The sequence below is a fragment of the Drosophila novamexicana genome, unplaced genomic scaffold (assembly GCF_003285875.2).
Source record: "Drosophila novamexicana strain 15010-1031.04,08,12 unplaced genomic scaffold, DnovRS2.1 tig00000387-arrow-pilon, whole genome shotgun sequence".
NCBI classification, from domain to species: Eukaryota; Metazoa; Arthropoda; class Insecta; order Diptera; family Drosophilidae; genus Drosophila; species Drosophila novamexicana.
The window spans coordinates 3,518,787-3,544,481 of NW_020824800.1; the positions used below are offsets into that span (position 1 = coordinate 3,518,787).

General features: G+C 40.5%; 8 protein-coding genes and 2 long non-coding RNA genes across 12 annotated transcripts; 8 read left to right on the plus strand and 2 right to left on the minus strand.

Moving 5' to 3' along the window:
* Positions 1-6: 6 nt before the first annotated feature.
* Positions 7-1,503, minus strand: LOC115759743. The gene is made up of 3 exons (XR_004017551.1): positions 553-1,503; positions 146-331; positions 7-87 (listed from the first exon to the last, which is right to left on the minus strand). It is a non-coding gene; the product is annotated as an uncharacterized LOC115759743 (long non-coding RNA).
* On the plus strand, positions 43-3,644 carry LOC115759741 (voltage-dependent anion-selective channel). 2 transcript variants are annotated; one of them, XM_030700780.1, is made up of 3 exons: positions 43-130; positions 2,272-2,819; positions 2,899-3,644. In XM_030700780.1, exons 2-3 carry the CDS (start codon positions 2,272-2,274, stop codon positions 3,197-3,199), a joined length of 849 nt encoding a protein of 282 aa, XP_030556640.1. In that variant the 5' UTR covers positions 43-130; the 3' UTR covers positions 3,200-3,644. The 2 variants fall into 2 exon arrangements, with proteins under 2 accessions (XP_030556640.1, XP_030556639.1); XM_030700779.1 differs by lacking the exon at positions 43-130 and adding an exon at positions 1,530-1,621.
* A 318-nt stretch (positions 3,645-3,962) lies between these two features.
* Positions 3,963-5,486, plus strand: LOC115759742 (voltage-dependent anion-selective channel). Of its 2 annotated transcripts, XR_004017550.1 has the most exons (4): positions 3,963-4,407; positions 4,470-4,691; positions 4,742-5,234; positions 5,290-5,486. XR_004017550.1 is itself a non-coding variant. In XM_030700781.1 (3 exons), the coding sequence occupies exons 1-3, from the start codon at positions 4,085-4,087 to the stop codon at positions 5,073-5,075; spliced, it is 879 nt and encodes a 292-aa protein (XP_030556641.1). In that variant the 5' UTR covers positions 3,963-4,084; the 3' UTR covers positions 5,076-5,263. The 2 variants fall into 2 exon arrangements, 1 of the variants encoding a protein (XP_030556641.1); XM_030700781.1 differs by lacking the exon at positions 5,290-5,486 and having other exon boundaries at positions 4,742-5,263.
* A 1,424-nt stretch (positions 5,487-6,910) lies between these two features.
* Positions 6,911-8,167, plus strand: LOC115760242 (voltage-dependent anion-selective channel-like). The gene is made up of 3 exons (XM_030701497.1): positions 6,911-7,425; positions 7,506-7,736; positions 7,796-8,167. Exons 1-3 carry the CDS (start codon positions 6,995-6,997, stop codon positions 8,091-8,093), a joined length of 960 nt encoding a protein of 319 aa, XP_030557357.1. The 5' UTR covers positions 6,911-6,994; the 3' UTR covers positions 8,094-8,167.
* Positions 8,168-8,742: 575 nt separating this feature from the next.
* On the plus strand, positions 8,743-9,946 carry LOC115759908. Its single transcript, XM_030701033.1, has 3 exons — positions 8,743-9,234; positions 9,298-9,528; positions 9,588-9,946. Exons 1-3 carry the CDS (start codon positions 8,831-8,833, stop codon positions 9,883-9,885), a joined length of 933 nt encoding a protein of 310 aa, XP_030556893.1. The 5' UTR covers positions 8,743-8,830; the 3' UTR covers positions 9,886-9,946.
* Positions 9,947-10,986: 1,040 nt separating this feature from the next.
* Positions 10,987-12,795, plus strand: LOC115760207. Its single transcript, XM_030701441.1, has 3 exons — positions 10,987-11,544; positions 12,032-12,262; positions 12,326-12,795. Exons 1-3 carry the CDS (start codon positions 11,078-11,080, stop codon positions 12,621-12,623), a joined length of 996 nt encoding a protein of 331 aa, XP_030557301.1. The 5' UTR covers positions 10,987-11,077; the 3' UTR covers positions 12,624-12,795.
* An 878-nt stretch (positions 12,796-13,673) lies between these two features.
* Positions 13,674-15,210, plus strand: LOC115760170. The gene is made up of 3 exons (XM_030701390.1): positions 13,674-14,211; positions 14,534-14,764; positions 14,823-15,210. Exons 1-3 carry the CDS (start codon positions 13,760-13,762, stop codon positions 15,118-15,120), a joined length of 981 nt encoding a protein of 326 aa, XP_030557250.1. The 5' UTR covers positions 13,674-13,759; the 3' UTR covers positions 15,121-15,210.
* On the minus strand, positions 15,177-16,910 carry LOC115760169 (aurora kinase B). Its single transcript, XM_030701389.1, has 3 exons — positions 16,550-16,910; positions 15,772-16,489; positions 15,177-15,341 (listed from the first exon to the last, which is right to left on the minus strand). Exons 1-3 carry the CDS (start codon positions 16,681-16,683, stop codon positions 15,198-15,200), a joined length of 996 nt encoding a protein of 331 aa, XP_030557249.1. The 5' UTR covers positions 16,684-16,910; the 3' UTR covers positions 15,177-15,197.
* Positions 16,911-17,131: 221 nt separating this feature from the next.
* Positions 17,132-23,568, plus strand: LOC115759878. Its single transcript, XR_004017554.1, has 3 exons — positions 17,132-17,333; positions 17,474-17,498; positions 23,026-23,568. It is a non-coding gene; the product is annotated as an uncharacterized LOC115759878 (long non-coding RNA).
* Positions 17,505-23,568, plus strand: LOC115759877 (leukocyte receptor cluster member 8 homolog). The gene is made up of 5 exons (XM_030700990.1): positions 17,505-19,052; positions 19,394-20,141; positions 20,213-20,414; positions 21,055-21,262; positions 21,329-23,568. Exons 1-5 carry the CDS (start codon positions 17,566-17,568, stop codon positions 21,480-21,482), a joined length of 2,799 nt encoding a protein of 932 aa, XP_030556850.1. The 5' UTR covers positions 17,505-17,565; the 3' UTR covers positions 21,483-23,568.
* Positions 23,569-25,695: the final 2,127 nt, after the last annotated feature.

The window sequence follows — 25,695 nt, forward strand, 5'->3', positions numbered from 1 at the left end:
TTTAGCCATTTTTAATGCTGGTCACACTGACATTCGGTTGCAAATCAATTTTGTGGTGTACGTTGTGTGGTCGTGGTCGTCTTGTTCCTGCGTTTCGCATTACTTTAAAATCTAACTAAACTCATCAAAAGTAAGTAAAACTTACCCAAGACACTAAAAAAAATCTGTCCCGGTTTCATACAGATCAAATGTGCATGAAAATCCGTATGTGTAAATGGTTTTTCGTTACAAGTGATTTCATAACCTCGAAATGAAAATTTTGCAAGCAGACACGAAGCCCTCACACATATACACACACACATACACCCAAAGGGTTTCCATTGTGTTTATGCTGTTGTGCGAACTGTTCTTAATATCAATTAATTGATAATGATTTTGTGTCCATTCAAATAAATAAAACAACCGGCAGACAAACACATGGAAACACCAAGCGGCCATAGAGTTTTACATTTGATTTGCACGATGGCAGCTGCCGGCAATAGAGTACTTTCCTGTTACGTAACATGTTGCCTGCGCTGCGCTGAAATTTGTTTTGATTAAATCGGAACCTACCTTTTGGTTTCTTTCTTGCTTTATCACATGCATCTATCTCAGCAGTTTTATCAATTTTGGCTTGTTAAACTTTTGCTATTTGCTTTATTATTGTTTTGTTTGCTTTTTGGCCGCTGGTCATGTGAGCAGCAAGAGGGGAGCAACTATGCATTTTATTTAATTTGAGTTAGGGGTGAGTGTGACATCATGGAAAATCGATAAATCGCCTATTTTGTAACACCTTTTAGCTGGTGCAGTGGGTTTATGCTTGGATCTGAACTTGTTTTTGCTGGAGAGTGTTGCGTAACAGCACACGCCCACAGTCTGAGATGAAAACTCAGTCATGGCACGCAGAAGCAATCCACTTAGGCGAATAAATTGTTTATGTTATCTACTGTGTCAAGGTCGTGCTGATGAAATACTAGTACCCAAAGTGAAATCAAACCAAGCATATCATTTATACCTTTAAATTCGCTGGTTTCCATCCTTTTGACCCATTACATCACGACACATGTATGTATTTTTTCCGAGTTCATAGTTTTTGCTAAAATTCTTTGTGTTCTCTTAGCCGGGAAAGCGCATGATTTCACACGCCGTCGTCTGTATTTCTTATGTTGTTGGTCATTTCCGTGCCGTTTGGCCGCTGTCCAATCTCGCCAATAATAAAAAGATTTCGCTTTTGCCTGCCTTTCATATTTTACCGCTGTTTTGGCACATGTATTACTATTTTCGCCACGCCTGTGAGTAGTTTGCGATTGCTTGCATATGTGACGTCAAGTAGCGATGAGACCAAAGCAGCGATGTACTGTCTAGCTCTATGTACATATGTGTGTGCGTGCGAGTGTGTGTGTGCGCACGTCAAGTGGTCATTGAACGTTTTGCTGACAGTAATTAACGGAACGGCAGCAACAACAAAGTGTAAACAGAGATACAAAAATATGCTGCACAGTAGGCCAAGTGATAACAGACTAAGTTTAATTGAATTTTATAAGAATTATTTACTTAAATTAATTTTTTTTTAAAAATGACTGATCACGGCAAGAAGTATTGGACTTATAATGTTTTGAGGGAGAAACTAAGACGCAAGGAGGTAGGCTGAGACCGCAGTTACATACACTTTCTATACATACACAATTTTGTGGCTGTTGAAATCACTTGCAATCTTTTTCAATCGACTGTGGCGCACGGTGCGTCATCAATTGCACGATCATTAGCAGTTGCCTCGCACGCTCTCGATTTTACTCATCCAATCACCGAAGACGTGCATTGACCCCCATTCACACAGACACGACACTCATGCATTGGGCGATAGAGAGCAGAGATAGTTGTGCAGTTTCTTTGCCAAATTTGGGCACACTTAACAAGTGAATACACATTTCACCTTGAAAACCAATTTCTTTTGATTTTTGTTTGGTTTTGCAAAATAAATTGACATTTAGCCAAAGTACAGCAAAAATTTCTGAAAAGTTCTTTCACTTTTGCGTTTATTTTTAAAAATGCAACTGAAGAGAGAAAGCCGCAAATTCGGGCTACTCAAATAGTTGTTTAATGGTGTTTATTACTGTGCAAATATTTGCTTTCATTAAATGTTTGTTGCCCAATTGTGTTCGATAAGATAAGAGCTGCTAATCTAATCTCCAGTTTCACGCAATTGCAGACTCTACATATGAAATTGTTCATTAATATATATGTGCAGACATTTGTACATTTTATTTATTAATATTATTTGACCATTAACAGATGGCACCTCCATCATACAGCGATTTGGGCAAACAGGCTCGCGACATCTTCAGCAAAGGCTACAACTTTGGCCTGTGGAAGCTGGATCTGAAGACCAAGACGTCGTCGGGCATTGAATTCAACACAGCCGGCCATTCGAACCAGGAATCGGGCAAGGTATTCGGCTCCTTGGAGACGAAGTACAAGGTCAAGGATTATGGCCTAACCCTGACGGAGAAATGGAACACAGACAACACTCTCTTCACTGAGGTGGCTGTACAGGATCAGTTGCTCGAGGGCCTCAAGCTGTCGCTGGAAGGCAACTTTGCGCCACAGTCGGGCAACAAGAACGGCAAGTTCAAGGTTGCGTACGGTCATGAGAATGTCAAGGCCGATTCGGATGTCAATATTGACCTGAAGGGTCCCTTGATCAATGCCTCTGCCGTGCTGGGCTACCAGGGCTGGTTGGCCGGTTATCAGACCGCATTCGATACACAACAGTCCAAGTTGACCACCAACAACTTTGCCCTCGGCTACTCCACCAAGGACTTTGTCCTGCACACAGCCGTGTAAGTAAACAATCAACAATTGTATTTAATTAGTTAAGATTGTTTATATGTGGCTATCAACATTTACTCTGTGTTGCAGGAATGATGGCCAGGAGTTCAGCGGCTCAATCTTCCAACGCACTTCCGACAAACTGGATGTGGGCGTTCAGCTGTCTTGGGCCAGCGGCACCAGCAACACCAAGTTCGCCATTGGCGCCAAATATCAATTGGACGATGATGCCAGCGTGCGCGCCAAGGTTAACAATGCCAGCCAGGTTGGCTTGGGCTATCAACAGAAGTTGCGTGATGGCATCACCTTGACGCTGTCCACGCTTGTCGATGGCAAGAATTTCAATGCCGGTGGCCACAAGATTGGCGTTGGCCTCGAATTGGAAGCCTAAGTTAGTTCAAGATAAATAGCTGAATGCGCTGCCAGCAATATGCATACAGTACTAAAAACACCCAACAACAAACATTAACAACAAAAATAACAGCAAGAACAACAACAAACAAAAGAGAAACAAATTAAAAGTGTAACAACAATAAAACACAACCAAATTTAATACACAAAACACAAGAATCTTCATGTTTAGCAAAGCATTTGCCAACAAATCGGCCCGGGATCGGAGCTTGCTATCGAACGTTGGACGTAGTCTTGTTTAGTACATAGCTAAATACATATTTATTGTTGGCAAACAGTGAAATACATAATTTACCTATTAAAACAAAAAAAAGAAAAAAAACAAAGTGTTAAACAAGCTCTGCATTATTTTTGCACAGAAGTAAAGTGAGTGAAGATGAGCACCAGATAGAAGGCAAACTTTTTTTCAAATAAATACATTAACACTGTAGCGGTGTGCATTTAAAATTCAAAACAGGAGAACATTTATTTCGAACTGCCGTCTTGCTAGCCCATCGTAGCAACGTCTCGGATGTTATTGCCTGGCTATCGATCTACGCGATCCGAATGAGTTAGGAGGAAGTAGCGGTAATTGGGTTCAACAGCTTAAACGGATTTCATGTTAGATTTGATTATGGTATTAGGCTAAGCTTCCATAGAGTTTTCAGATTGAATCGAGATTTATTGATGGATAAAGAGTGCTGCTGTCAGCATAGCATACGTTGCCTCACATTTCAATAGAATATTGGCTACGACAAGTTACAAACAGAGCTGAATTGTTTTCATATTCAAAAAAAATTCTGGTGATACAACACAACTGTTAATTTATAAAATTCCGAAACGATATAATTCGCTCCAGCTCTACAAATTATTTATTTGGCCGAAAATGGCGCCGCCACCTGTTTATACTGATTTAGGCAAATTAGCCCGCGACTTATTCAGGCGAGGCTACCATCCAGGTCTATGGCAGTTAGACTGCAAGACCATGACCAGCTCAGGCATCGAGTTTTTTACGACTGGCTTCGCCAGTCAAGATGCCAGCAAAGTGATGGGCTCCCTGCAGAGCAAATATAATATAGAGGATTATGGCTTAACGCTTACGGAACGCTGGAACACGGACAATCTGCTGTATGGCGAGATTGCGCAAAAGGATAAGTTAGCCGAGGGACTATTGCTGGCATTGGAGGGACGTTTTCAGCCCTCATCGGGGTAAGTATATTTGGCATATACTCTCACTCTTACTGATTCTAGTAAATGTATTTGTTATGCAGCGACAAGGAAGGCAGATTTATGGCTCGTTATGCCCAGGAGAGCTATAACGTTTTGGGCAAAATAGATATTAAGTCTGACCCATTAGTGGGTCTGTCGCTAGTGCTAGGTCATAAAGAGTTTTTGGGCGGAGTTGCCGTTGACTGCGATATAAACGGCGGCAATGTATCCTGGAAGGTTGCGCTTGGCTGGACCAATGAATCGACAACGCTGCACGCAGAACTGTAAGTGTATATACAACTATTCGATTATGCGGCTAATCTACTCTTTGAAGAATAAATGCTGAGGGCTGGCTACTCTCGCTATTCCACAAGGCCAACGAACAAATAGATGCCGCTGTTGAGATTGGCAAAGCAGCTGCAGAAGCAGCAACCGAGGAAGGCCAGGAACCGACAGAGAGTGAATTGAACATAGGTGTGGGAATGATCTATCATTTGGCAGGTGATGCCCTGATACGTGCCAAAATTAACAACAATGCCGAACTGGGCCTGGGATACCAGCAGAAGCTACGCGAAGGCATCACCATGTCAATATCAACAGTTCTTGATTGCAAAAATATCACCGAAGGAAATCACAAGTTTGGCGTTGGCCTTTCCTTGGAGTGTTAACAGTTGTCCCTATCGCCACTATTTTATTTCTGTTACCAATTTACAGTTTTAAATTAATGTCCTGTTTTAGTATCTGCGGCAATTAAATCAAGACAAAGATACTTTAAAATTCTGCAAAACGCACGACTTCTGGAATCAGTCGGATTGCATTATTTTCAGGTTGATTGAACAATTATTCTTTAACAATTATTCTTTTAACAATCGATTTTCTAAGTTATGTATTTACCGAAAACATTGCAAAATTCCGGTTTCCCTGGGATTTGGGATGATTTGGCCCGCTTTTTGCACCCAAACACAATTTAAATCACCCGTTAAATAAAGAACCCGTTAATGAATGAAGCCAATCGGAGGCAGGTGAAACCCGTATTAAATTATTTTTCATAAAGAAATGATTTTGAACGCCAGACTTCGCCCAGCAATACCCTGACCGCCATTTTCACCAAGCAGAATGAATCAAATAAATTTGAGCAAAATCGATCTGATAGTCAAAAAAAATTGTCTTACAAACGAGTAGAACTTTTATATAAATTCATCACTGAAAGAGCATAAAAGCAGAAATTTTGCTTAGTTTTAAAACGCAGTGAGAATCGCGTAGTAGAGCAGGCATATGTACATCTCTAATTGAAGGGTACCCAATGAGACTTACTTGAATGCATGAGAATCGCGTAGAAGGGAATGTGTGGGGCGCAGTTTGGGGCAAAGTTGGTCTTGTATATAAATATATAAACGCTGATATATATATATACATATATACATGCATAATACATGCAACATACATAAATTCTTATATGCATACATTCATTTATACAATTACAAATATGCATAGGCATTCACGCATATATACATACATGTACATACATGTATCAAAACATACAAACACACATACACGCACTCACACATAAATACGTAGTAACAATGATACAATATACACACGGATACACACATGTATAATCAAACATGCACAACATGCATGCATGCATACACACATACATAAGCATTTATACATATATGTATATATACATACTTCATACATATACATATATATATCTACATACGTACACATGCATACAAATATATACATATACACATGCATACTCATATACATTCATACATACATAAACATTTATACATAAATATATACATATTTGTTAAGTATATATGCAAACATGCATGCAAACATGTATGAATACATGCCCGAATACCTACATTTATGCACACATATACACATGCATACATACATTTATACATACTTACACACATACGTACACCTACATTCATACATACATACACACATACATACATAGACATATACATACATACACACGCATACATACACATACACATATATAAAAACATGCACGAAGGTTCAGAAGGTTGAAGTTAGTTGTTCGAATATGCACATTCACGCATATGTTGAGAATATCAATTCCAGTCGGCAAACCTTCTGAATTACCAAAAACTTTTGGAAAATTTATTGAGCAAAGTTTTTGTAAGCCAGGAAATGGCAGGTGAGATGTGAGATGAAGAGTTGCAAGAAAGTTATCAAAGCAATTTTGAGTTGAGCATGTATGTAAGATGATAGAGCAGCGGCATGATCCTAGTAAATAGGTCCAAGCATTTTCTTAAATTAAAATCAACATATACATTTCGAAAATCTAGATCTGGACATTTGTAAAAATGAACAATTTTTATTACGTTCAGCTGCATCGGACATGTTTTTGGAGTATTTTATCTACGGTGTGGACTTTTAACTTTTTAGTTTCCGATAGTCTGGGTTCGCTTTACTGTCAGCAAACCATGAATCAACTTTCAAATCGATATTTACATAAATGAAGAAAAACAAAAAAAAAATTAAACAAGCAAAATTATATTTATCCTTTGGACGTTTTATTTAAATTAACGGCTTAGTTTTAATCACAATGTCTGTATATAAAAGATTCACCCTCAAGAAAAAGAAGAGGGAAGGCAGCAATGCAGAAGATGATGAACCTCGTAGCTCCTCAGATGGCGAGGTGATACCAAAGCAGCCGCTCGAGGGCGAAATGCCAACATTCTTTCACGTCGGCAAATGGGCCAAACAGTGCCTAACAACCGGCTATGACTTCGGTGCCTGGCATATCGATTGCACCACCAATGTTAGCGAAAAGCTTGGCCTATATAGCTTTGGGTCCGCCAGGCCGGACGTCAGAAATGTTGCCGGCGGCGTCGGCATTCGAGAGAAACTGGGCATATTCAATCTGTATCAGACATGGCAGACTAATGGCCTATTGAGCACGCTTGGCGTACGAACCGAAGCAGCTGGTGGCCTGGCGAATGCCATGCTGCGGGCCACATATATTCCACAGAACAAGTGAGTAGATTCCAGATCGAGACCAAGATCTATGTCGATCTGGCAAGCATATTCCTCTTACTTGTTTTATTCCCATCTAGTGATGGTGTCAACGTTGAACTCTATACCGGCTACGAGCGTCCGCCGGTCAAGTTAGATGTAATCATACCAGTGTTGAACGTGCCAAAGTTTATGGGCTATGTGCTGCTACACCTGGCCGATAATTACATGTTCGCCTACCGTAGTGTCTACAATATTAACGACATGGAGTTCGAGAAGCATGTGCTATGTGTGGGCTATCAGAATGAGAACACCGAATATGGCCTCAAACTGTAAGATTTGCTTTCCCAAATTGAATAGTTGTTCATGTTGTCAAGTTGTCCCCATCTAGGGAGAACTTCAAGGAACTGCGTGGTTCCTTATTCCAGCGCGTGGGCGAGCGCTGGGCATTTGCCCTGAAGGCGCATCTGTATCGAGAGCAGGGAAGGCATTTTTCGGTTGGCGGTCAGTACAAGATCCATGAGGATGGACTGCTCAAGATGCGGGTGCGCGAAAATGGCTTCATGGGTTTGGTCTACCAGGCGATACTCAGCGAAAATATTGACGTAATGTACCACGTCGGTATTAATGCCAAATCACCTCTCGATGGCAACCATAAATTTGGTGTTGCGTGGAGCTTGAAGTGTTAATTAAATAACTTTTTATCGATTTATATGCTCGACATTTTGTACTCTAAATAAAACTGTTTTCTAAACAAGGCTCAATTGTATTTGAGGCCTTAAAGAAATTCAAATGTGCACTCAATTATATTTTGACTTTTGTGGTTATATATAAAATATATATATATATAACTCTTGCTCTCACGAAATCTATAGAAGTCGATTATAAGTTTCATTTTTTAACCATATTTTGGATTTTTGGATATTTTGTCAGGTAACGATCCTAGTCTAGTCTAGACTAGAAGTCTTTCATATCATATTTAAGTTCTGAACATTTGGAAAGATTTTTTCTGTCCAGATCAGGCGAGTCCAGAGGAGTTATGGTTCCCAAGGAGTCGAGTAATAATTATATTTTTACCTTGAGCCGAGCAATGCCGGGTAATTTACTCTGGTACACTTTAATATTAGTGTTAAATGAATTCTTTTAAGAACATTTACAAATATTTGTATATTACCATCGGGTCTTTGAAGTCTCTCATATAAGCCTTGAATCAGCTATTATGTCTTCTAGGATCTTTTTGATCTTCGGTGTAGACCAACAAGAATGTCTTAATTTTTATGGTCTTGGGTTGGGCTTTGCTTTCTAGTAAACTTTGTACCAAATTTCAGTTTGATTGTAATGTCAAATTGAAATAAACTTTTATAATTGCAGTTTTTTGGCCCTCCAGATATTTTGTACATAAATTAACGGTTCATAATTTGCCAAAATGGGAGATGCTGAAAAGAAAAATAATGAAGAATCGCCCGAAGAAAAATCTCCAAATCCGGAGGAAACAATTCCACCGCGGCCATTGGAGAACGAAATGCCCACATTTTTCCACATCGGAGGATTGGCCAAACAATGCCTGGTAGCCGGCTACGAATTTGGCGCTTGGCACATCGATTGCTCCACAAGTATTGGAGACAACATTGGCCTTTATAGCTATGGAGCCGGCAGACCCGAATATAACAATGTTTCCGGCGGTGTGGGCATTCGCGAGAAGGTGGGTATCTTCAATATGTCACAGGGTTGGCAATCTGAAGGCATTATGGGTACGCTTGGGCTGCGCACTCCATTGGTTGAGGGCGTGGCAAATGCCATGCTACGTGGCATATACGATATACAGGGCGGGTAAGTAATATGGCATGGAGTATAGCACAATCGCACTCTCTCACCTGTCCTATTCCCATCTAGTGACGCTGCAAAGCTGGAACTCTATACCGGCTACGAGCATACGCCCATCAAGTTCGATATGATCATACCGCTGTTGAATGTGCCAAGGTTCATGGGCTATGTGCTGCTTCAGCTGGCCGAAAACTATCTGTTTGCCTATCGCATGGTCTATAACTTTAACGACTCGGCATTTGAGAAGCATGCATTGTGCGCGGGTTTTAATAATGACAACACCGAATTGAGCCTCAAGTTGTAAGATTCCTTTTTTAAAAATCTCTTCCGATAGTCGATTAATTGTTGTGCGCCTGCAGCGAGAACTTCAAGGATTGGCGTGGCTCCATCTTCCAGCGCATAGGCGAGCGCTGGGCCGTTGCCCTGAAGGCGGACTATTTTGAGGAGGCCGATATGCAAGTTGCCATTGGAGGCCAGTACGCGGTCCATGAAAATGCACTGCTCAAGATGAAGATGCGCTTCGACGGCTTCCTGGCCTTGGCCTACCAAGTACATCTCAGCGAAAATATTGCGATCCTTTACCATGCGGGCTTGAACGTTTCAGATCCTATCAAGGGTGGTCACAGAATTGGTCTTTCCTGGCGTCTTAGGTGTTAGATGTCAACTTGAAACTCAATTATAAAATTAAAATAAAATAGTGCTGTACATGAAAAACGTATTCTGGCCAGATTTGCCTTGCCCCGCCCGATGCTCTTCTACTGTGGCCATGCAACTAGTCTGGGCATAGAAGGAAGGGGTCCACGTCAGGCTCGTCTGGCCCTGACTTTGGTGACGCCTTAGCTGTTTTTAGGAGTATAAAATCAAGTTTAGTTGCTATTAATAGTTGATGAAATGATTAAGTAAAGAAGAGCTGTATTTTGTGCTAGATATATGGGATAGCATTTGGAAGCATAAATTATGCCAAACATCTTCCTCCCCTCAACATCCTTCCCAATCAAAGCTGCCATATAAGTTTTATAAAATAAAACCACGCCCCCATTTTCGCTCTTATATGAAAATAGCATAAAATATATATATAAAAAATTCTGCTGTTCCTAAATCAATCTATTGATTACCAATCCATAGAAATCCGAGCGTCGGACTGGTAAGAGAGCAGTAATTGGTTCAAATTCAGCACAAATTTTAAATTATTTTGAACATGACATTTTCCATGCTTACAATTGGGAGATGGAAGTATAAAGAATACGTGGATCGATCTTTGGTGATCATTAGAGAGTAGAAAAGTTTTCTATCTCACAATCAATTTAAATTTCCCTCGTATTTATACAGAATTATTTATTATAACGAAGTCGAATTATATCTCTTAATAATTTTGGATAGAGATTACCAATAATTGCCCAAATGTCTCATCGGGCCCTTGCGGAGCTTATCATTGCTCTGTTCTTTGGGCTTATGAGCTTGGGTTCGAACCCGCAGAAAGTCCGACGTGCTCGTGGCCTTGGCCTGGCGCCTGTCTCTGGCTTGGTATATCTTCAAGCCGGGCATAACCCACTGGAGCAATAACAATTGCTATAAGTAATTTGGTATTGAGTTTTTCATCAAGTTCTGAAACGTAACCACCTCAGAATTTTGACATTTCTATGACAAGCACCTGTCAACTTTTAGCTTGACCTTTATTTTAGTTTGAATTTTTCGACAAAAAAAAGTGATGTCGCTTTGCTTTTAGGCAGGCAATGCTCAGTATTTCAAAGGACTTGTAGTGATAAATTCAGAACGTAGACAGAAATTTTAGTATTCTTTTGGTTTTTAAGATTTTTTATATAAATTAACAGTTAATAGATTATACAAAATGTCCATATGGAAAAAAAAATGTTTCAAGAAAAAGAAAAAGGAGGAGCCAGTAGTCGAAGAAGAAACAGATGAGTCTAAAAACAAGGCGTCCTCAAAAACTGAAGAAGACAGTAAAGTTTCGGATGAGGTTATACCTCCACCCCCGTTAGAGGGGGAAATGGCAACATATTTTCACATCGGTGGATGGGCCAAGGAATGTTTAATAACCGGCTATAAAATTGGTGCCTGGCATTTTGACTGTACTACACAACTAACCGACAAATTTGGCATATATAGTTTTGGCAATGGCAAGCCCAACTATTACGGTGTCTCCGGCGGAGTCGGTCTTCGCGAGAAGTTGGGAATCTTTCATATGTGTCAGGCTTACCATACCAATGCCTACGTCGGTGCGCTTGGAGTGCGTTCCACAGTCGTCGGCTGTTTAGCCAATGCCATGCTGCGCGGAACATACGGTCCCCACGACGAGTAAGTTGATTGTTCTGCAAAACCATGTCAAAGGCAAAAGGAGGAGGCAGACAATATAAACACGTGTCAGCCGCGCTGGTCTGGCTTTTAGAGAGCGAACAGCTAGTCGGCTGGCAAATGTCGTGTGTTGTGGGAAAAGCCAGATGAAAAGCCAGGCTAGACATTTTGCGTTGCGTTAGAATGTTAGTGTTTATGAAGAAATATTTTTCTTCCAGATCAAGCCATGTCTGTTCGTTTAAATGAGCTCCTATTGGAACTAGAAATTTGGAATCTATGGTCTATTGGGTTTCTCACTTTAAGAGCAATAAGAACTAACATGCATGCCTGTATTTTAGAATATCTCGGATATACAATTTCTTACTTTCGGCCAAAGTAGAAACTTCCAAAGAGTTGTTACTCCTTGTCACTCCTTATGCCTTTACACTTTAGTATAGCACAGTCGGGTGCATGCGACTGCAACATTCTCATTTGTTTTAATCTCCGCTAGACCTGAAGTAACGCTTGATCTACATACGGGCTTAGAGCGAACGCCCATCAAGTTGGATGTGATCGTACCAATTTTGAAGTCACCGAAACTAATGGGCTATGTGGTTCTACAACCGCTCCAGAACTATTTAATGGGCTATCGAACGGTCTACGATTTTGACAATATGGGCTTTGACATGCACGCATTATGCGTGGGCTTTAATAACGGTAGCTCCGAATTGAGCCTAAAATTGTAAGAATTCTTTTGAAAATGAACTTTAATCAATTGATCACCCTAAATACTGTGCACACGCAGAGAGAACTTCAAGGAGCTTCGAGGCTCGATATTCCAGCGCATTGGCGAACGCTGGGCGGTTGCCTTGAAGGCGAATATTTACGGTGAAAATGAAAACCAATTTGCCATTGGAGGCCAGTACCAGATCCATGAAAATGCACTGTTGAAGGCCAAGGTGCGCGACGATGGCTTTGTGGGAATGGTCTACCAGGTTAATGTCAGCGAGAATATTGGCATTATGTATCACGTTGGCTTAGAAGTCGGCTCGCCTATCAATGGCGACCATAAAGTTGGTATATCGTGGAGTATAAAGGGCTGAAACCCTTTTGTGTATGTAGTAAAACGTTGTTGCAGTTGAGTATGTAGCAGAACGTTTGGTCGGTTACCCAAGGTTGGGTCATAGCCTCCGCCAGATTGATGAGGCCCCGGCGATGCTGAAACTATTTTAAAGAAAATTAAATTGTTCATTAAAATCGTTTTGGCAAGCAAAACAAAGCTGTTTCTCTTTAATCTCTATATATTTAACTGCCCTGACTGACTGACTGACTGACTGATTGACTGACTGACTGACTGAATGACTGACTGACTGACTGACTGATTGACTGACTGACTGATTGATTGACTGATTGATTGACAGATTGGAAGTTGCAATTTTCACTGTAGTTACCTTATGTGATGAAGGTTTCGGCACGCTAATGCGCGGTTTCGGTCAAATCCACCCGCATGTGTGGAAAAATCGTGAAAAACTTGTGTTAAACTAACCCGGTCAAATCTCTTCCGATTCTCACGAGGTATGCGTCTTTGTTCTCATGGCTTGTCCTCTGGATCTTGGTCAAGATAACCTGATGAACCTTATAAACTGGCTCCACCATCAACAGACTGAAGTTTCCAGGCCTTGTCCTAGCTGCCAGGTGTCTGGTTTAACGTTTTCTTGGATAACTTCTGATGAAGAAATTTTCGGCAGTAGATGTTATTGTGCAATAGAACTTTCGAATGTTCTCAAAAAAGTCTTTAAATTGTGTAATAAAATGGCTCCAATTAGAATTTGTATTTCATTTAAGGGCGTTATCCCTAAAACGATATGAGCTGCACCTGTGTCTGCTGCACAAGAAGCTATATGTCAACTTTGGTGAGCCTAGTCCGAGAATTGGTTTTTAAACCGGTTTTTGGTTCACATAAATGGAATTCCTGGCATCGCTATCTGTTACGGGTTCGAGTCCTTTAAAGGGAGCAATTTTATATTATATATAGAAGTGGGTTCAGGGTATCCTTTAGTCGGCGACTCCCGATTAGAGCCTCTTGTTTTCGTTCTGCTTTCTAGCACACCATGAACAATATTTCAAAAAAAATAAAAATAAAAATGGTTTTGTTAAATAAAAACAACAATTTTAAATTCTTTTTGGTTCTTTAGATATTTATTTTTTTAACTAAATTAACGGTTTCCATTTTAACGTAATGCCATCATTAACGAAAAGGTTCAGCTTTAAAAAAAGGAGAAATGGTCCTGGGGCAGCAAACGAGGAAGGTAATGGTGATGGCGGCACCAGCAATAATTTAACTGATGAGGAGATAATACCCGGCCCTCCCGCGGAGGGCGATATGCCGACGTTTTTTCACATCGGCTCATTGGCCAAGCAGTGCCTGATATCCGGCTATAAAATTGGCACTTGGCATATCGATTGCACTACAAAAGTTAAAGATAAAGTCACCTTATTTAGTTATGGATCTGGTAAACCTAACTTTGACAATGTCTGGGGCGGCGTGGGCATGCGCCAGAAATGGGGTATCTGGGACTTGTTTCAGGTTTGGCAGACCGATAACATAATGGGTGCGGTTGGTGGACAATCTAAATTAGTTGGCGGTACGGCAAATGCTATGTTGTGGGCCATATATAATCCACACGACGGGTAAGTAGCCATGTCCTTTAGTCTGAGGTTATAGGAGGAATCAAATTGAGGTCTTGAATAATAATAAATATATATATTCATATATAAATAAATGTATATCTAAGGATAATTCGAGATCTTACTGATTGTTAGGTTTACATAATGTATTAGTTTAGTGCAAAAGAATATATATATATCCCTCAGTTCTTGAGCTAGCCATCAATTTTTCATCCTCACACAAATTAGCTAAGCCTCTTTGTGACATTAGTCTGTGAACAGAGTATAGTCAGTCAGTTGCACCCGATTGCAAGGCTCTAACATGTTTTTTTTTTTTCTTATCTAGTTCTGGTGTCAAGCTTCAAGTGTATTCCGGCTACGAGCGATCGCCCATCAAGTTTGATTTGATTATACCAGTTTTGAATGTTCCAAGATTAATGGGCTATGCGCTTTTACATATCGCCAAGAATTGGCTGTTGGCGTTTCGAATGGATTATGACATTGCCGAGAGGGCCATTCAGAAGCATGCAATATGTGGGGGCTATTATAATGGAAGCACCGAATTGGGCCTTAAGTTGTAAGATTCGTTTTGAAAAATCTTTTCCGATAGTAGCCTTAATGTTGTGCGTATGCAGCGAGGACTTCAAGGATTGGCGTGGCTCCATATTTCAGCGCTTAGGTAAGCGCTGGGCTGTTGCCTTCAAGGCGGACCTTTACACCGAGGAGCCAAGACAATATGCTGTTGGCGGACAGTACCAGATCAATGATAACTCGCTGCTTAAGGCCACGGTGCGCGACAATGGTTTCTTGGGTCTAGTCTACCAGTTAAACCTCACAGAAAACATTGGAATTACGTACCACGTGGGCTTAGAGCTTAAAGATCCCATTAAAGGAGAGCATAGAGTTGGTATATCATGTAGTCTTAGGGCTTAATTTAAAACATTTTTATTAATTTATTACAAGAGACAAAATTCATATGTAATCTAAATGAAGAGTATTGTGGGCTTGGATTAATTCTTAACCAGATTTTCCTTGCCCCGTTCGTTGTTCCTCTGCTGAAGCTGAGCAGCACGTTTGGCCATGCCATCCTTCACCCACGGATGAGTCATAACCTCCACCAGGCTGATGCGACCCTGACTCTGTCGACGCAACAGCTTTTATGGAAGTAACATAATTGTATATTAAAGTCTTCGGCAAAGAAACCCATCTATATATTTTTAATATTTTTGAATATAAGAAATTCCTTCGGAATACCGAAGCTAAGCAGTCATAAACTGGCTGTGCGATACATTTTCTGCTTTTCGCATGATTATAATAGTAAATGGTTAGCTGCTATGCACTAGGAGCATAGCTGGTAGTCACTGGATAAGATAACTTGAGAAGCAAAAATTATCAAAGGGGAGATACACTTATATTTAAATATTTCTATGGGACCTTTAGTCTGATATTAATATAGCATTTAAGTCAGTTTACGATCGAACAAACCGGTCGAAAATCTATCTGTTTCGGAAGCAGACAAACAAACGGATCTCACACAAAGGACATGGTAAAATTGGATTGTTTTAAAGATATATATCAACTTACTCCTGAAATAACTTCCTTTGCGCCGGATGACATATGCGATGGATAATGAATATCTAGGCGCTTGATTTTCTCATACGTATTATCAGAGCTGTTGGATTCAAAGGGCGGATTGCCTACCAGAAATTCATAGCATAAAATGCCCAAGCACCACTGATCAACGCTGTCATCATAGGAGCGACCGTCGACCATTTCGGGCGGCAGATAGTCCAAGGTGCCGCATAGGGTTTTGCGCTTGTTGTTGGGCGTATGCGCAGACCAGCCAAAGTCCGCCAACTTCAGATCATCTGTGCCCGTCAGCAGGATATTTTCTGGCTTAAGATCGCGATGTATGACATTGTTGAGATGACAATAGTTAAGCGCATTGGCCACCTGGTAGGTGTATTTCGCTGACCGTGGCTCATCGAACCGATGTTTGGGCGCATTACGCAAGTGCTTGAATAGTTCGCCCTCGGACGCTATTTCCAGTGCCAAATAAATGCGGGAATCATCATAGAACCAAGTTAGCAGGCGCAGTATATTGGGATGCTTGAGACGCGACTGTATTTCGATTTCGCGCAGCACCTGCCGCTGCACGTTACCCTTGCGCAGCTCCTCCTTAAACATCACCTTCATGGCAACCATGTAGTGGGAGTGACGCTCGCGTGCCAAGTAGACGCGTCCGAACTTGCCGCGTCCCAAGGGCGCGCCCAACTCGAAGTCTCGAGTGCTCCACTGATAGCTGCGATGTGGCATTAAATATACATATAAGCACCTTCATTTTTGCAACAAAAAAACTTACGGTTTCCCATAGGCATCATGCGACATCATTTTGAGGCACATTTGTTTGATTGGGTCTTGATGTTCCTCTGGCACATTGCTCATCAAGTGCGGCAAATGGTCTCGTGTTGCGTGCTTCGTGCGAACAAACGCCATTGCAGTATTCTGGTTTCACTAATATTCTAAAAGCAGTGAAATTTTTATATTTTTTGCGGATTTTAATGTAGCGTCACAGGTATTTGCGCGTTTTTTTCGAATGTCAACTTGATTGTTTCGATACTACTCGTTGCATTTTAATTTGTAGCCGATACTTTGCTAAAGGAAATTCTGTGGGCACGCTAACAATCGATGACCTTCAAACTTCACGAACTATACAAATATGTATTATCTTTTGTGGAAAATTTAGAATGCATTATAAATAAAATGGCTTATTGTAAACAGGTTTGCCATTAACTAAACTGGATTGCGACATATCGAAGAATTTTCTTATCGATGTTTTAAACGATATTATCAATTCGATAGTTCCCTACATCAACTCTGTAGCTGTGATATCGACATTCATATGTAATCGAAGTTTTATGTCGAACACCTCTGTCTCTGTCACAAAAAAATGAGCACGCATTGTGTAGACGTGATTAAGAAAATTTAATTTTTGTGTGTGCGACAGAAAAAAAAGCAATATTTTCTCCTACGTGCAGCAAGCATAAAAGTTTACGCGTTAGCTTGTGCAAGTGTATCAACTAGTTCAACTACCTCTTGCGGTAATTGTGAAACTGCAATTATATAGGCCACGGAAACATTCTTGGGTAAGAAAAAAACAAAATGGCGTAAACGTATAGGCGGACACATGCCAGCACAGACTCATACACACGCACGAATGTTGCACATTGTACCATATATGGCATTTTCACATTCTCTTGCTTTTCTTTTTTTGCAACGCAAAAAGGTGCGGCACGCAATTTGATGTAAAGGTAAGTTCCAAAAGGTAAAGGTCCTCACACATAACACGTTAATACCAAACGAAACGGTACAACAAAAATGTCTGATGCGATGAGCGCACCGCCGCCATTAATACCCCAGCTGCAAGAGATGCATCAGCAACAACAACAACAGCATCACCATCAACAACAACAGCAACAGCAACAACAGCAGGCCGCAAACTCTGCTACTGCGCAGCAATGGAATAACTACGCCTGGTGGCATCATCATGGCACCAACGCAGCCGCCTATCAACAGCAATATCAACAATATTATCAATATTATATGCGCTACCAGCAGCAGCAGCAGCAACAACAACAACAGCAGGTAACATCGACCATCAGCTCGTCAAATGCGCCGCCTGGTTTTAGCAATGCGCTGGTGGCACCGCCGCTACCTACGGCTCCGCCACCGCCGCCACCACCACCTGCACAGTCGGGTAATAAAAATCAACAGCAGCAACAACAACAACAGCAGCAGCAGCAGAAAAATTTTGGTGGCATACGTTTTAATTTAAATTTGAATCAAAAACGTTTGGCAAATGCGCCAAATCCGCTGCAGCAGCAACAACAACAACAACAGCAGCAACAACAACAGCAACAACAACAACAGCATGCTATGCAGCAGCTAAATCTCTATAATAACATGATCAACAACAACAACAATTCTAACAAAAAGAAGCGCAAGCGTAATAACAAAAACAATAATAATAATAATAATAACAACAACAACATGAACAAACAACAGCAGCAAATGGCTGCTGCCTATGAACCGTCGCCAGCTGGATTTTCTGGCATTTCTATAAATCCATTTTCTGCGCCAGCAGTGCCTTCCACACCGGATTTAAGCAAGCCACCACCCCCCTTACCCTTAATACAAACACCAGCACTAGCAGCTGCCGTTGTTGCCCCACAGCAACAACAACAACAACAGCAGCAGCCGCCTCCGCCGCAGCCGCCGCTAGCTGTTTTGGAGCCGCAGCAGCCAAAGCAGTCGCAGCCTCAGCCGCAACCAGCAGCGGCAGCAGCAGCTGCTGCATTTAAGCGTCCTAATAGCTGCTTCCAAATGGGCTCGAATGATTCGTGGCCAGATTCTCTAAATCAGTATGTGGCACGTTGCTATTCCAAGTGTACAACCGACTTGGATAAGGATCAAATCGATATCTGCCTAAAGGGTAAAATTATTGCCGCCGCCAATCGCAACGAACTCTGGACGCGCGATTGGGACAATGAGCCCATGCCGACCGTGCACAGCGAACGCGACGCCATAGACGTGGTGCTCAGTAATGTAACGCCTCCACAGCCGCAACGTAGCAACTACTTTAACAAAAAACAGCAGCAACAACAGCAGGAGCAGCAGCAGCAGCAGCAGCAACCACAACAGCTGCAACCACAGCAGCTGCAACAGACAACCCCAAAGCCTAGTCAAAAAACACCAAATGTAAATCAATTCAAACAGAAGGGCAATGCCTTTAACAAGTTCGCCAATGGCGGTTACGGACAGCAGCAGCAGCAGCAGTCGTCCCGCTACTCTAGGAGTCGTTCACGGTAAGTTTAAAAACAAATAACTAAAAAGATAGCTCACGTAAATATATACACGACCTTATATTATCGATGGTAGTTAGGTATTTAGAACACATCAGGGTCAGGTGTAATTCTTATTTATTGAGCAATCAAATCCTTAAAACTTTTACATACACAAATGATAAAATTTCACCTTGTAAGATGAACTTATAGACTTATCTATTTGCATTCCACAAGAGAAAAATTAAATAATTGATTGTTGGCATGTTTTGGAACTAGCTGCAGCTAATCTTTTATATTAATAATAGCTAATTTTATAAAAAGAATAATTTTTAATCCCTTTCAAATTGCTTTGCATTTTGCAGTTCGCCCACGTCGTCCACGTCCTCGGCATCAAAATATAACAATCGGAAACGTTATTCTCGTTCGCCACGTTCGCGTTCTCGTTCCCATTCGCGGTCGCGCAGCAGCAGCGCCAGCAGTCCACCAGCTCGTAAGGTGCTTCGCAAGACTGGCTTGAATGATACGCTGGGCAGCGATTTTATACCAATCAATTCGAATCTGTCGAGGAAACAGCAGAAAATGCTGATGAAGAGGAATAAGCGTGCAGCCGCTGCCGCTGCTGCCGTCGGTGGCAAAAAGAAAACGCCGCATTTTTATGCCACGCATTCGTCGTCGGTGGGCGGTGCCGTTGATGATGACACAGCGCGCTTGCAACAGCGTGCGGCACGTTTCTCACAGTCGAGCAGCGGCTCGTCTAAGAAATCTGTCGTCGCAATTGCAAGCTCACCGTTTGGTCTCACGACGGCCAAGCACAAGAAGAGATTGCAGGCCGCGGCGGCGGCTTCCCGTTCAGCGTCATCGGCCATGTTCTACGAGGATGATGCGGGTGCGGGTGCGGCGGGCTTAGATTTACTCAATTTGCATATTGTAGGCTCATGTAGGGATTTAGAAAAGTCATTCTTGCGCCTTACCAAAGCGCCATCACCATCCGAAGTGCGTCCCGTTGAGGTGCTCACTCATTCGCTGGCCAATGTGAAGGGCAAATGGCGTGCCAATCAGGATTATCATTATGCGTGTGATCAGTTGAAGTCCATACGCCAGGATTTGACTGTAAGTCGCAGATCTAAACCCCTTTATTAGTTTAAAACTCACCTCAACTGGTATTCCTTTCCTTTGTCTAGGTCCAAGGTATACGCGATAAGTTCACAGTTGAGGTATATGAGACGCATGCGCGCATCGCCATGGAGAAGGGCGATCATGAAGAGTTCAATCAGTGCCAGACACAGCTTAAGATGCTTTACTTGGAATTGGGCAACAGTAGCAATTCGCTCGAGTTTACAGCCTATCGCATTATCTATTACATCTTTACAAAAAATACCTTGGGTAAGTTTTTATATATTTTATCATTATTAAGATTAACTATAATACATTTATGACTGCTTAAGTTGCATAATTTTATAAAGTTGTAAAACTTATCTATGTTAGAGGGCGAGACTAAGGATAGGTAGGTCGATGGTAATGTGTTAGCGAAGTGGGTTGTTATCTTTTCCAGTCATCGGCAGGTATTTAGAATATGGGTGGTCGATAGCTCACGACCACATTGCGGACAATTAGGTTTGCAGTCTCCGGTCAGCAGGTGGGCGTGAAGCCGCAATGTCAGATCCGAGAAAAGTTGAGAGAGAATTTGCATGTCTTTTTCAGCAAATGGGATTACCGTGAAGGTGGGATACTTTGACATGGATTTAGCTGCATTCGGCTAGCCCAGATAGACAGACTGTCGGTGCAGATAATAAATTTTCCAAATTATCCTTGAACGTAGTTTATAGCTTTTAGGATGGCTACTGCTTCCGCCGAGAATATCGAGAAATATTCTGGGAGCCATCCAGCTGTAAAAGTTTTGCCATTTATATATAGGCTTGAAAATCAAGAAAGCATTTTATATATTTGTAGCTTATTTAAATTTATTATTTACTCACAACTAATGCTTTCTCTGTTTACTCTACGCTTAATTATTATATTATAGACATCACAACTGTTTTGCGTTCGATAACAGCTGATCAGCGCGAGAATCCTGCCATTGCGCACGCTCTAGAGTTTCGTTCCGCTTGGTCGCTGGGCAACTATTGCAAACTATTCGATTTGTATAAAAGGGCGCCGCTCATGTCGGGCCATATGATTGAATGGTTTTTGGAGCGCGAGCGCAAGGCGGCACTGCGCATAATTATTAAATCGTAAGTGACTGTAAACTAAATGTTTGAGCTATTTGTGCTTAAGTTATGTTTCCGTTTTGCTTGCAGTTATCGTCCCAACATTAGCGTCGAATATGTGTCAAATGTTTTGGCCTTTGATAGCACTGAGAAGTGCAAAGAATGGCTAGACACCTTCAGTTTGCCCTATGCCGCAGATGGCGCTCAAATTGATTGCAAAAATGCAGCTTCCATTGCCATTTGAAGCCACTCAAAAAGTGTGTTGGGCGTTTTTAAACTAATCTACAAACAGGTGTGGAGCGTGACAGCTTGGGCTGGCAGCGAGCGCACCATCAAAGACAATACACAACAAATGATCCATACTCGATATCCGTTTGAAAAACTCTTCAGCTGTTTATTAGCAGCGCGAGCATTTTTCACGGAATCGACGCGGCTGCCTCCCTGTCTCTCTCTCTCTCTCTCTCTCCCTGCCTCTCTATCTCTCTTTTAGCCTGGCCCCTTTTGCACCCTTGTACATATACGATCTATTAGTGTGCGTGACCTTGCGTTAATGTTAGGATGTCTTTTTTTTTATGTATGCATCATTTTAGAATGAAAATGTATCTCAGTTAGGTTTTTCCCTCCTTAATCCAACTCAAATGTGTCTGCAAACTCTTACACCACGCCCAATATTTCGTCGGTTTACATTCTCATGGATTTGCAATTACTGTCTCATCTGCACTTAAACGTTTCGTCAAAATTCCACGTCCAGCCTCAACACTCTGCTTTCGCTGAACATCGTCGAGTACCCCTCGCATGGATTATCTAATGAACTTCATTTGGGTAGCAGCCTGGAACTTCGCATTGGTTTTATAGCGATGTAGCTGAATGCTAAACGACTGATGCTGGAAATGCTCAAAGTCAACAGGGACTCGGCACTGAAAGTAGTTCACGGCAACCGGATCGTTGCTCCTGAGATCAGTAGAACGGATTCTCGGAATATGTCCTGAATACATAGAAAGGATCTACAAATGGATCAATGCAATGAACACTGCACGCTGATAACCACAAAGATATATTATGTATCATTCAGGAAGGCTGCGATCAACCGTCCAGAGGACGTTGTTGAGCTTCAAACAAATCTTTGAACGACGCCCGCTTTGCCGATTCGTCTTCATCCGTTTTAAATAACAATTTAGCAATGCGGCATCCGTTTGGCTCTCGTAACTGAAGGCCAGCGTAACGACGGAACATCTTTTCAGGTTTTAGGAGTGGTTCCTACAAATGCAAAAATAAGAAGCTAAAGTGAAATCCATCAAAATAATCAACCTCCAGGTTGAACGAAACATTTAAATGGGTTTCTTAAATAGAAAGAAACAATGACAATTTCAAGTGCAAGTTATAAAAATGTGAACCTTACCTATCTAAAAACTGAACACAGAACAAGAACAAAGCAAAAGTGAAAGTCTATTAACCATAATATTAACAATGAAAAAAAAAAAAATAACACCTGCAACAAATAACAATTAACACATCCAACAAAAAAAAAAAAATGCAGGCTCAAAACAGAGTCTAAACAATTACGGCTGGCCACAATGCCGATATTTGTTTTTGATTGTTTTTTTTTTAATACCCCCTTTTATCATATTTAAAAGAATTATTTTTAAGCCTTAGCTTTAACGTTTATTTGTTTAAATTATTGAAAAAAGGTTTCCACTAATGTCTTGTCTCTCTATTGTATACCTGTATATATACAACATCACGAACACCATCATCCAACCAACATCATCAACAACAACAACAACAAGAACAATTATCGCAACAGCATGGAGACAATCGCCGAAAAAACAACCTCCCAACTATCCGGCTATCATACGGCGGACTCCAAAGTCTATCATCACGTCGACGTCAGCAATAATCGCAACTGCCCGGGACTTGTAAGCTCTTCCAATTTTAAACTGTCAAACAAAAACAAAAAACAAAAACAAGTTTAATATAATATGTATGTTAAGTGAGATTATAGAAGATTCCAAATGGATATCACAAATTTATGAATAGCAATAACAATTGGCTATATTAGTTAATTTGTGTTCAGTGGGGGGCCATCTAGGGTATATATATATATTTATTCACATAGATTAGGTTAGTTGTAAGCACAACTTTTTTGTTGTTCATTTATGCTAAGGTTAATTGTTGTAGTTTTTTTTTTAATTTTGATGAATGTTGAAAAAATCAAATCGAAATCAATTGAGAATTTCAACGCATTTTTCAGCTGCTAATCACAAAAAAATGCGTCCGTTGCATGCAAGTGAAATAAAAACGCGCTTTTTAAATCTATTAAAAAAAAAAAAGTAAACCGGATTGACTTTCATTTTAAAGCGGGCCTCCCTAGCCCTGCTCTCAGCCAGACACCTGCTGCATTGGCATCGACAACGGGACTAGTAACACCTGTTGCGCTAACGTTGCCGTCAAAATGCAAATTCCAGTCCAGAGCTTTAGCCAAGACGCAAACCAGTGTTGATTTTCCCGATTCGAGCGTGTGGTTGTCGTGTTGGTGAAAAGCAAAGCTTTCAACAATGGTGAACGGATGCTGTGTGGTTGTTGACTTTGAAGACGACCGTGTGGCAGTCCTTGGGGAGCGACTACTATTTAAGGATGCTGCGTTGCTGCCTTAGCTTCAGTTAACGCGCGGCGCTTGAGTTCGTTGGATCGAGCTAAAAGTCTAAAGATACAAATTCCAGCTCAACTTCAATTTGGACCAACATGATAATCAAAAGATAATAGATTCTAGCAAAAACTTTGTAAGTGCAGTGCAGATACAAATTGAAAATCAAAACAAGTATCAAATAAGCAACAACAAAAAAATTAATCAAAATAACATTTAGGAATGAAAATGCAAATGTAAATAAAAATTATAATTGAAGCATAGAGCATAGGACTGCAATTGTGCGATAGGAAACGTAAAAGGTTATTTGTTAAATACTTTTCACTTAAAAGGTAATTGAAAAACGAATGCGCAAATTATGCACTAATTTCATAAACCATTTAAATATTATTATTTTTTGGCGTTATTTTTATGAACCTTTAATAAGAACACAATTAGCTGATGAAACTCAAGAACTGACATTTTGAAGAAAGATATAGCAGCAGGATAAGTGAAAGTTACCTAAAATTAAATATCTAAAAATACAGTTAGCCCGACTTTGCTGGAAAATGAACAGAATTTTTAAACATCCTAACTTCTATGACAACTAATTTTTTTTTAAGTGAAGAAATAAGAATATTAGGAAGAAATAAAAAACTTCACTTAATGCACATTTTGTGATTTTATTTGTTACTTTAAAGGCAAACAGATTTAATTGAATATATAAAATAAATTATTCCGTTCAAATCTAAATATCATATTTATTTTAAAGTTTCAAAAATCCCTATGGACATCTGATTTGAGAGCTTTTTGCTTGCAATTAGAAATAGTTTAAGCATTAAGTGTATTTTCTGTCAATTTTAAGCTAAACTTTGCCAAGTTGCACATAAATTAAGTATACGTCCGGTTGGCCAGCTTTGTTAACTCAATGTTCACTTTCTTGACTGAATTAGTTGAAATAATTAACAAGATCTTGCAACTAAATGTTTGTTTCTGTAAAGGAGCCCGAAATTGTGCAACATTTAATTATAATTGCATAAATATTGCCCAATTGTTGAGCCGCAATAATCACGCAAAGCCTCAAAGGCAATTGATTAATGTTGCCAATGCCAATTAAATAAATCACGAAATGAAATGATTTTGGCCAGACTGCAAATTGGGCTTTAAATGCGCTGTGGCTGTCAAATTAATGCAAATGAACTTTTTGTTCTTCAAATCAAATTAATTACGTTTAAAATAAATCATTTATTATGATGTTGGAGCGCCGAAGACAGCGTCAAGCACTTAACTGTTAGCCGCAATGGGCCTCTGATTAAATTGAGAAAATTGGCATCAGCAAAAACATTTAGCAAAGAGTTGAAGCATTAAGGAAAACAATAATTAACTTTGAAGCGAGCCGAGCGCTGTTCATAACTCGATTTCCGCCTGCCCCGTACAGTGTCAGTGTATAAATTGAAAAACAATTAGAACACATTACAATTTTGAGACAACTCAGCAAAGTTTGCTCCACTTTTAGAGCAGCAGCTGCCCCCCACTTTCGCATCCTTGCGCCACGCTGGCTGTTTCTGTGTGTGTGTGTGCGCCTCTCTTTGACGTTCTCATGTCTTTTGATTATTATTCTATTTAAATGAAAAATGCTTTCTTTCAATGTGAGAATGTCATTTGTATATTTAAGTTAAAATGAAAAATAGTTCTTGCCAGAGACAGTTTCTTAAAATTAAATGACAATAAAGAGATTTTCCTCTGTATTTTCCTAAAAAAAAAAAAATGAAATTTTTGAAAGCTCAACCTATGCATTCTTGTCGTCCGCAAAGACAAAAATAGTTTGAATTAT

Coding starts and splice junctions, on each gene's coding strand:
- LOC115759741 (XM_030700779.1), top strand. CDS start 1,556: ATGACTGATCACGGCAAGAAGTATTGGACTTATAATGTTTTGAGGGAG. Junction 1,622..2,271: donor AGAAACTAAGACGCAAGGAG/GTAGGCTGAGAC, acceptor GACCATTAACAG/ATGGCACCTCCATCATACAG. Junction 2,820..2,898: donor TTTGTCCTGCACACAGCCGT/GTAAGTAAACAA, acceptor TCTGTGTTGCAG/GAATGATGGCCAGGAGTTCA.
- LOC115759742 (XM_030700781.1), top strand. CDS start 4,085: ATGGCGCCGCCACCTGTTTATACTGATTTAGGCAAATTAGCCCGCGAC. Junction 4,408..4,469: donor CGTTTTCAGCCCTCATCGGG/GTAAGTATATTT, acceptor TTTGTTATGCAG/CGACAAGGAAGGCAGATTTA. Junction 4,692..4,741: donor ACAACGCTGCACGCAGAACT/GTAAGTGTATAT, acceptor TACTCTTTGAAG/AATAAATGCTGAGGGCTGGC.
- LOC115760242 (XM_030701497.1), top strand. CDS start 6,995: ATGTCTGTATATAAAAGATTCACCCTCAAGAAAAAGAAGAGGGAAGGC. Junction 7,426..7,505: donor ACATATATTCCACAGAACAA/GTGAGTAGATTC, acceptor ATTCCCATCTAG/TGATGGTGTCAACGTTGAAC. Junction 7,737..7,795: donor ACCGAATATGGCCTCAAACT/GTAAGATTTGCT, acceptor GTCCCCATCTAG/GGAGAACTTCAAGGAACTGC.
- LOC115759908 (XM_030701033.1), top strand. CDS start 8,831: ATGGGAGATGCTGAAAAGAAAAATAATGAAGAATCGCCCGAAGAAAAA. Junction 9,235..9,297: donor ATATACGATATACAGGGCGG/GTAAGTAATATG, acceptor ATTCCCATCTAG/TGACGCTGCAAAGCTGGAAC. Junction 9,529..9,587: donor ACCGAATTGAGCCTCAAGTT/GTAAGATTCCTT, acceptor GTGCGCCTGCAG/CGAGAACTTCAAGGATTGGC.
- LOC115760207 (XM_030701441.1), top strand. CDS start 11,078: ATGTCCATATGGAAAAAAAAATGTTTCAAGAAAAAGAAAAAGGAGGAG. Junction 11,545..12,031: donor ACATACGGTCCCCACGACGA/GTAAGTTGATTG, acceptor AATCTCCGCTAG/ACCTGAAGTAACGCTTGATC. Junction 12,263..12,325: donor TCCGAATTGAGCCTAAAATT/GTAAGAATTCTT, acceptor GTGCACACGCAG/AGAGAACTTCAAGGAGCTTC.
- LOC115760170 (XM_030701390.1), top strand. CDS start 13,760: ATGCCATCATTAACGAAAAGGTTCAGCTTTAAAAAAAGGAGAAATGGT. Junction 14,212..14,533: donor ATATATAATCCACACGACGG/GTAAGTAGCCAT, acceptor TTTCTTATCTAG/TTCTGGTGTCAAGCTTCAAG. Junction 14,765..14,822: donor ACCGAATTGGGCCTTAAGTT/GTAAGATTCGTT, acceptor GTGCGTATGCAG/CGAGGACTTCAAGGATTGGC.
- LOC115760169 (XM_030701389.1), bottom strand. CDS start 16,683: ATGGCGTTTGTTCGCACGAAGCACGCAACACGAGACCATTTGCCGCAC. Junction 16,490..16,549: donor CATGATGCCTATGGGAAACC/GTAAGTTTTTTT, acceptor GCCACATCGCAG/CTATCAGTGGAGCACTCGAG. Junction 15,342..15,771: donor CAAAGGAAGTTATTTCAGGA/GTAAGTTGATAT, acceptor CTTCCATAAAAG/CTGTTGCGTCGACAGAGTCA.
- LOC115759877 (XM_030700990.1), top strand. CDS start 17,566: ATGTCTGATGCGATGAGCGCACCGCCGCCATTAATACCCCAGCTGCAA. Junction 20,142..20,212: donor CCATACGCCAGGATTTGACT/GTAAGTCGCAGA, acceptor TCCTTTGTCTAG/GTCCAAGGTATACGCGATAA. Junction 20,415..21,054: donor CTTTACAAAAAATACCTTGG/GTAAGTTTTTAT, acceptor ATTATATTATAG/ACATCACAACTGTTTTGCGT.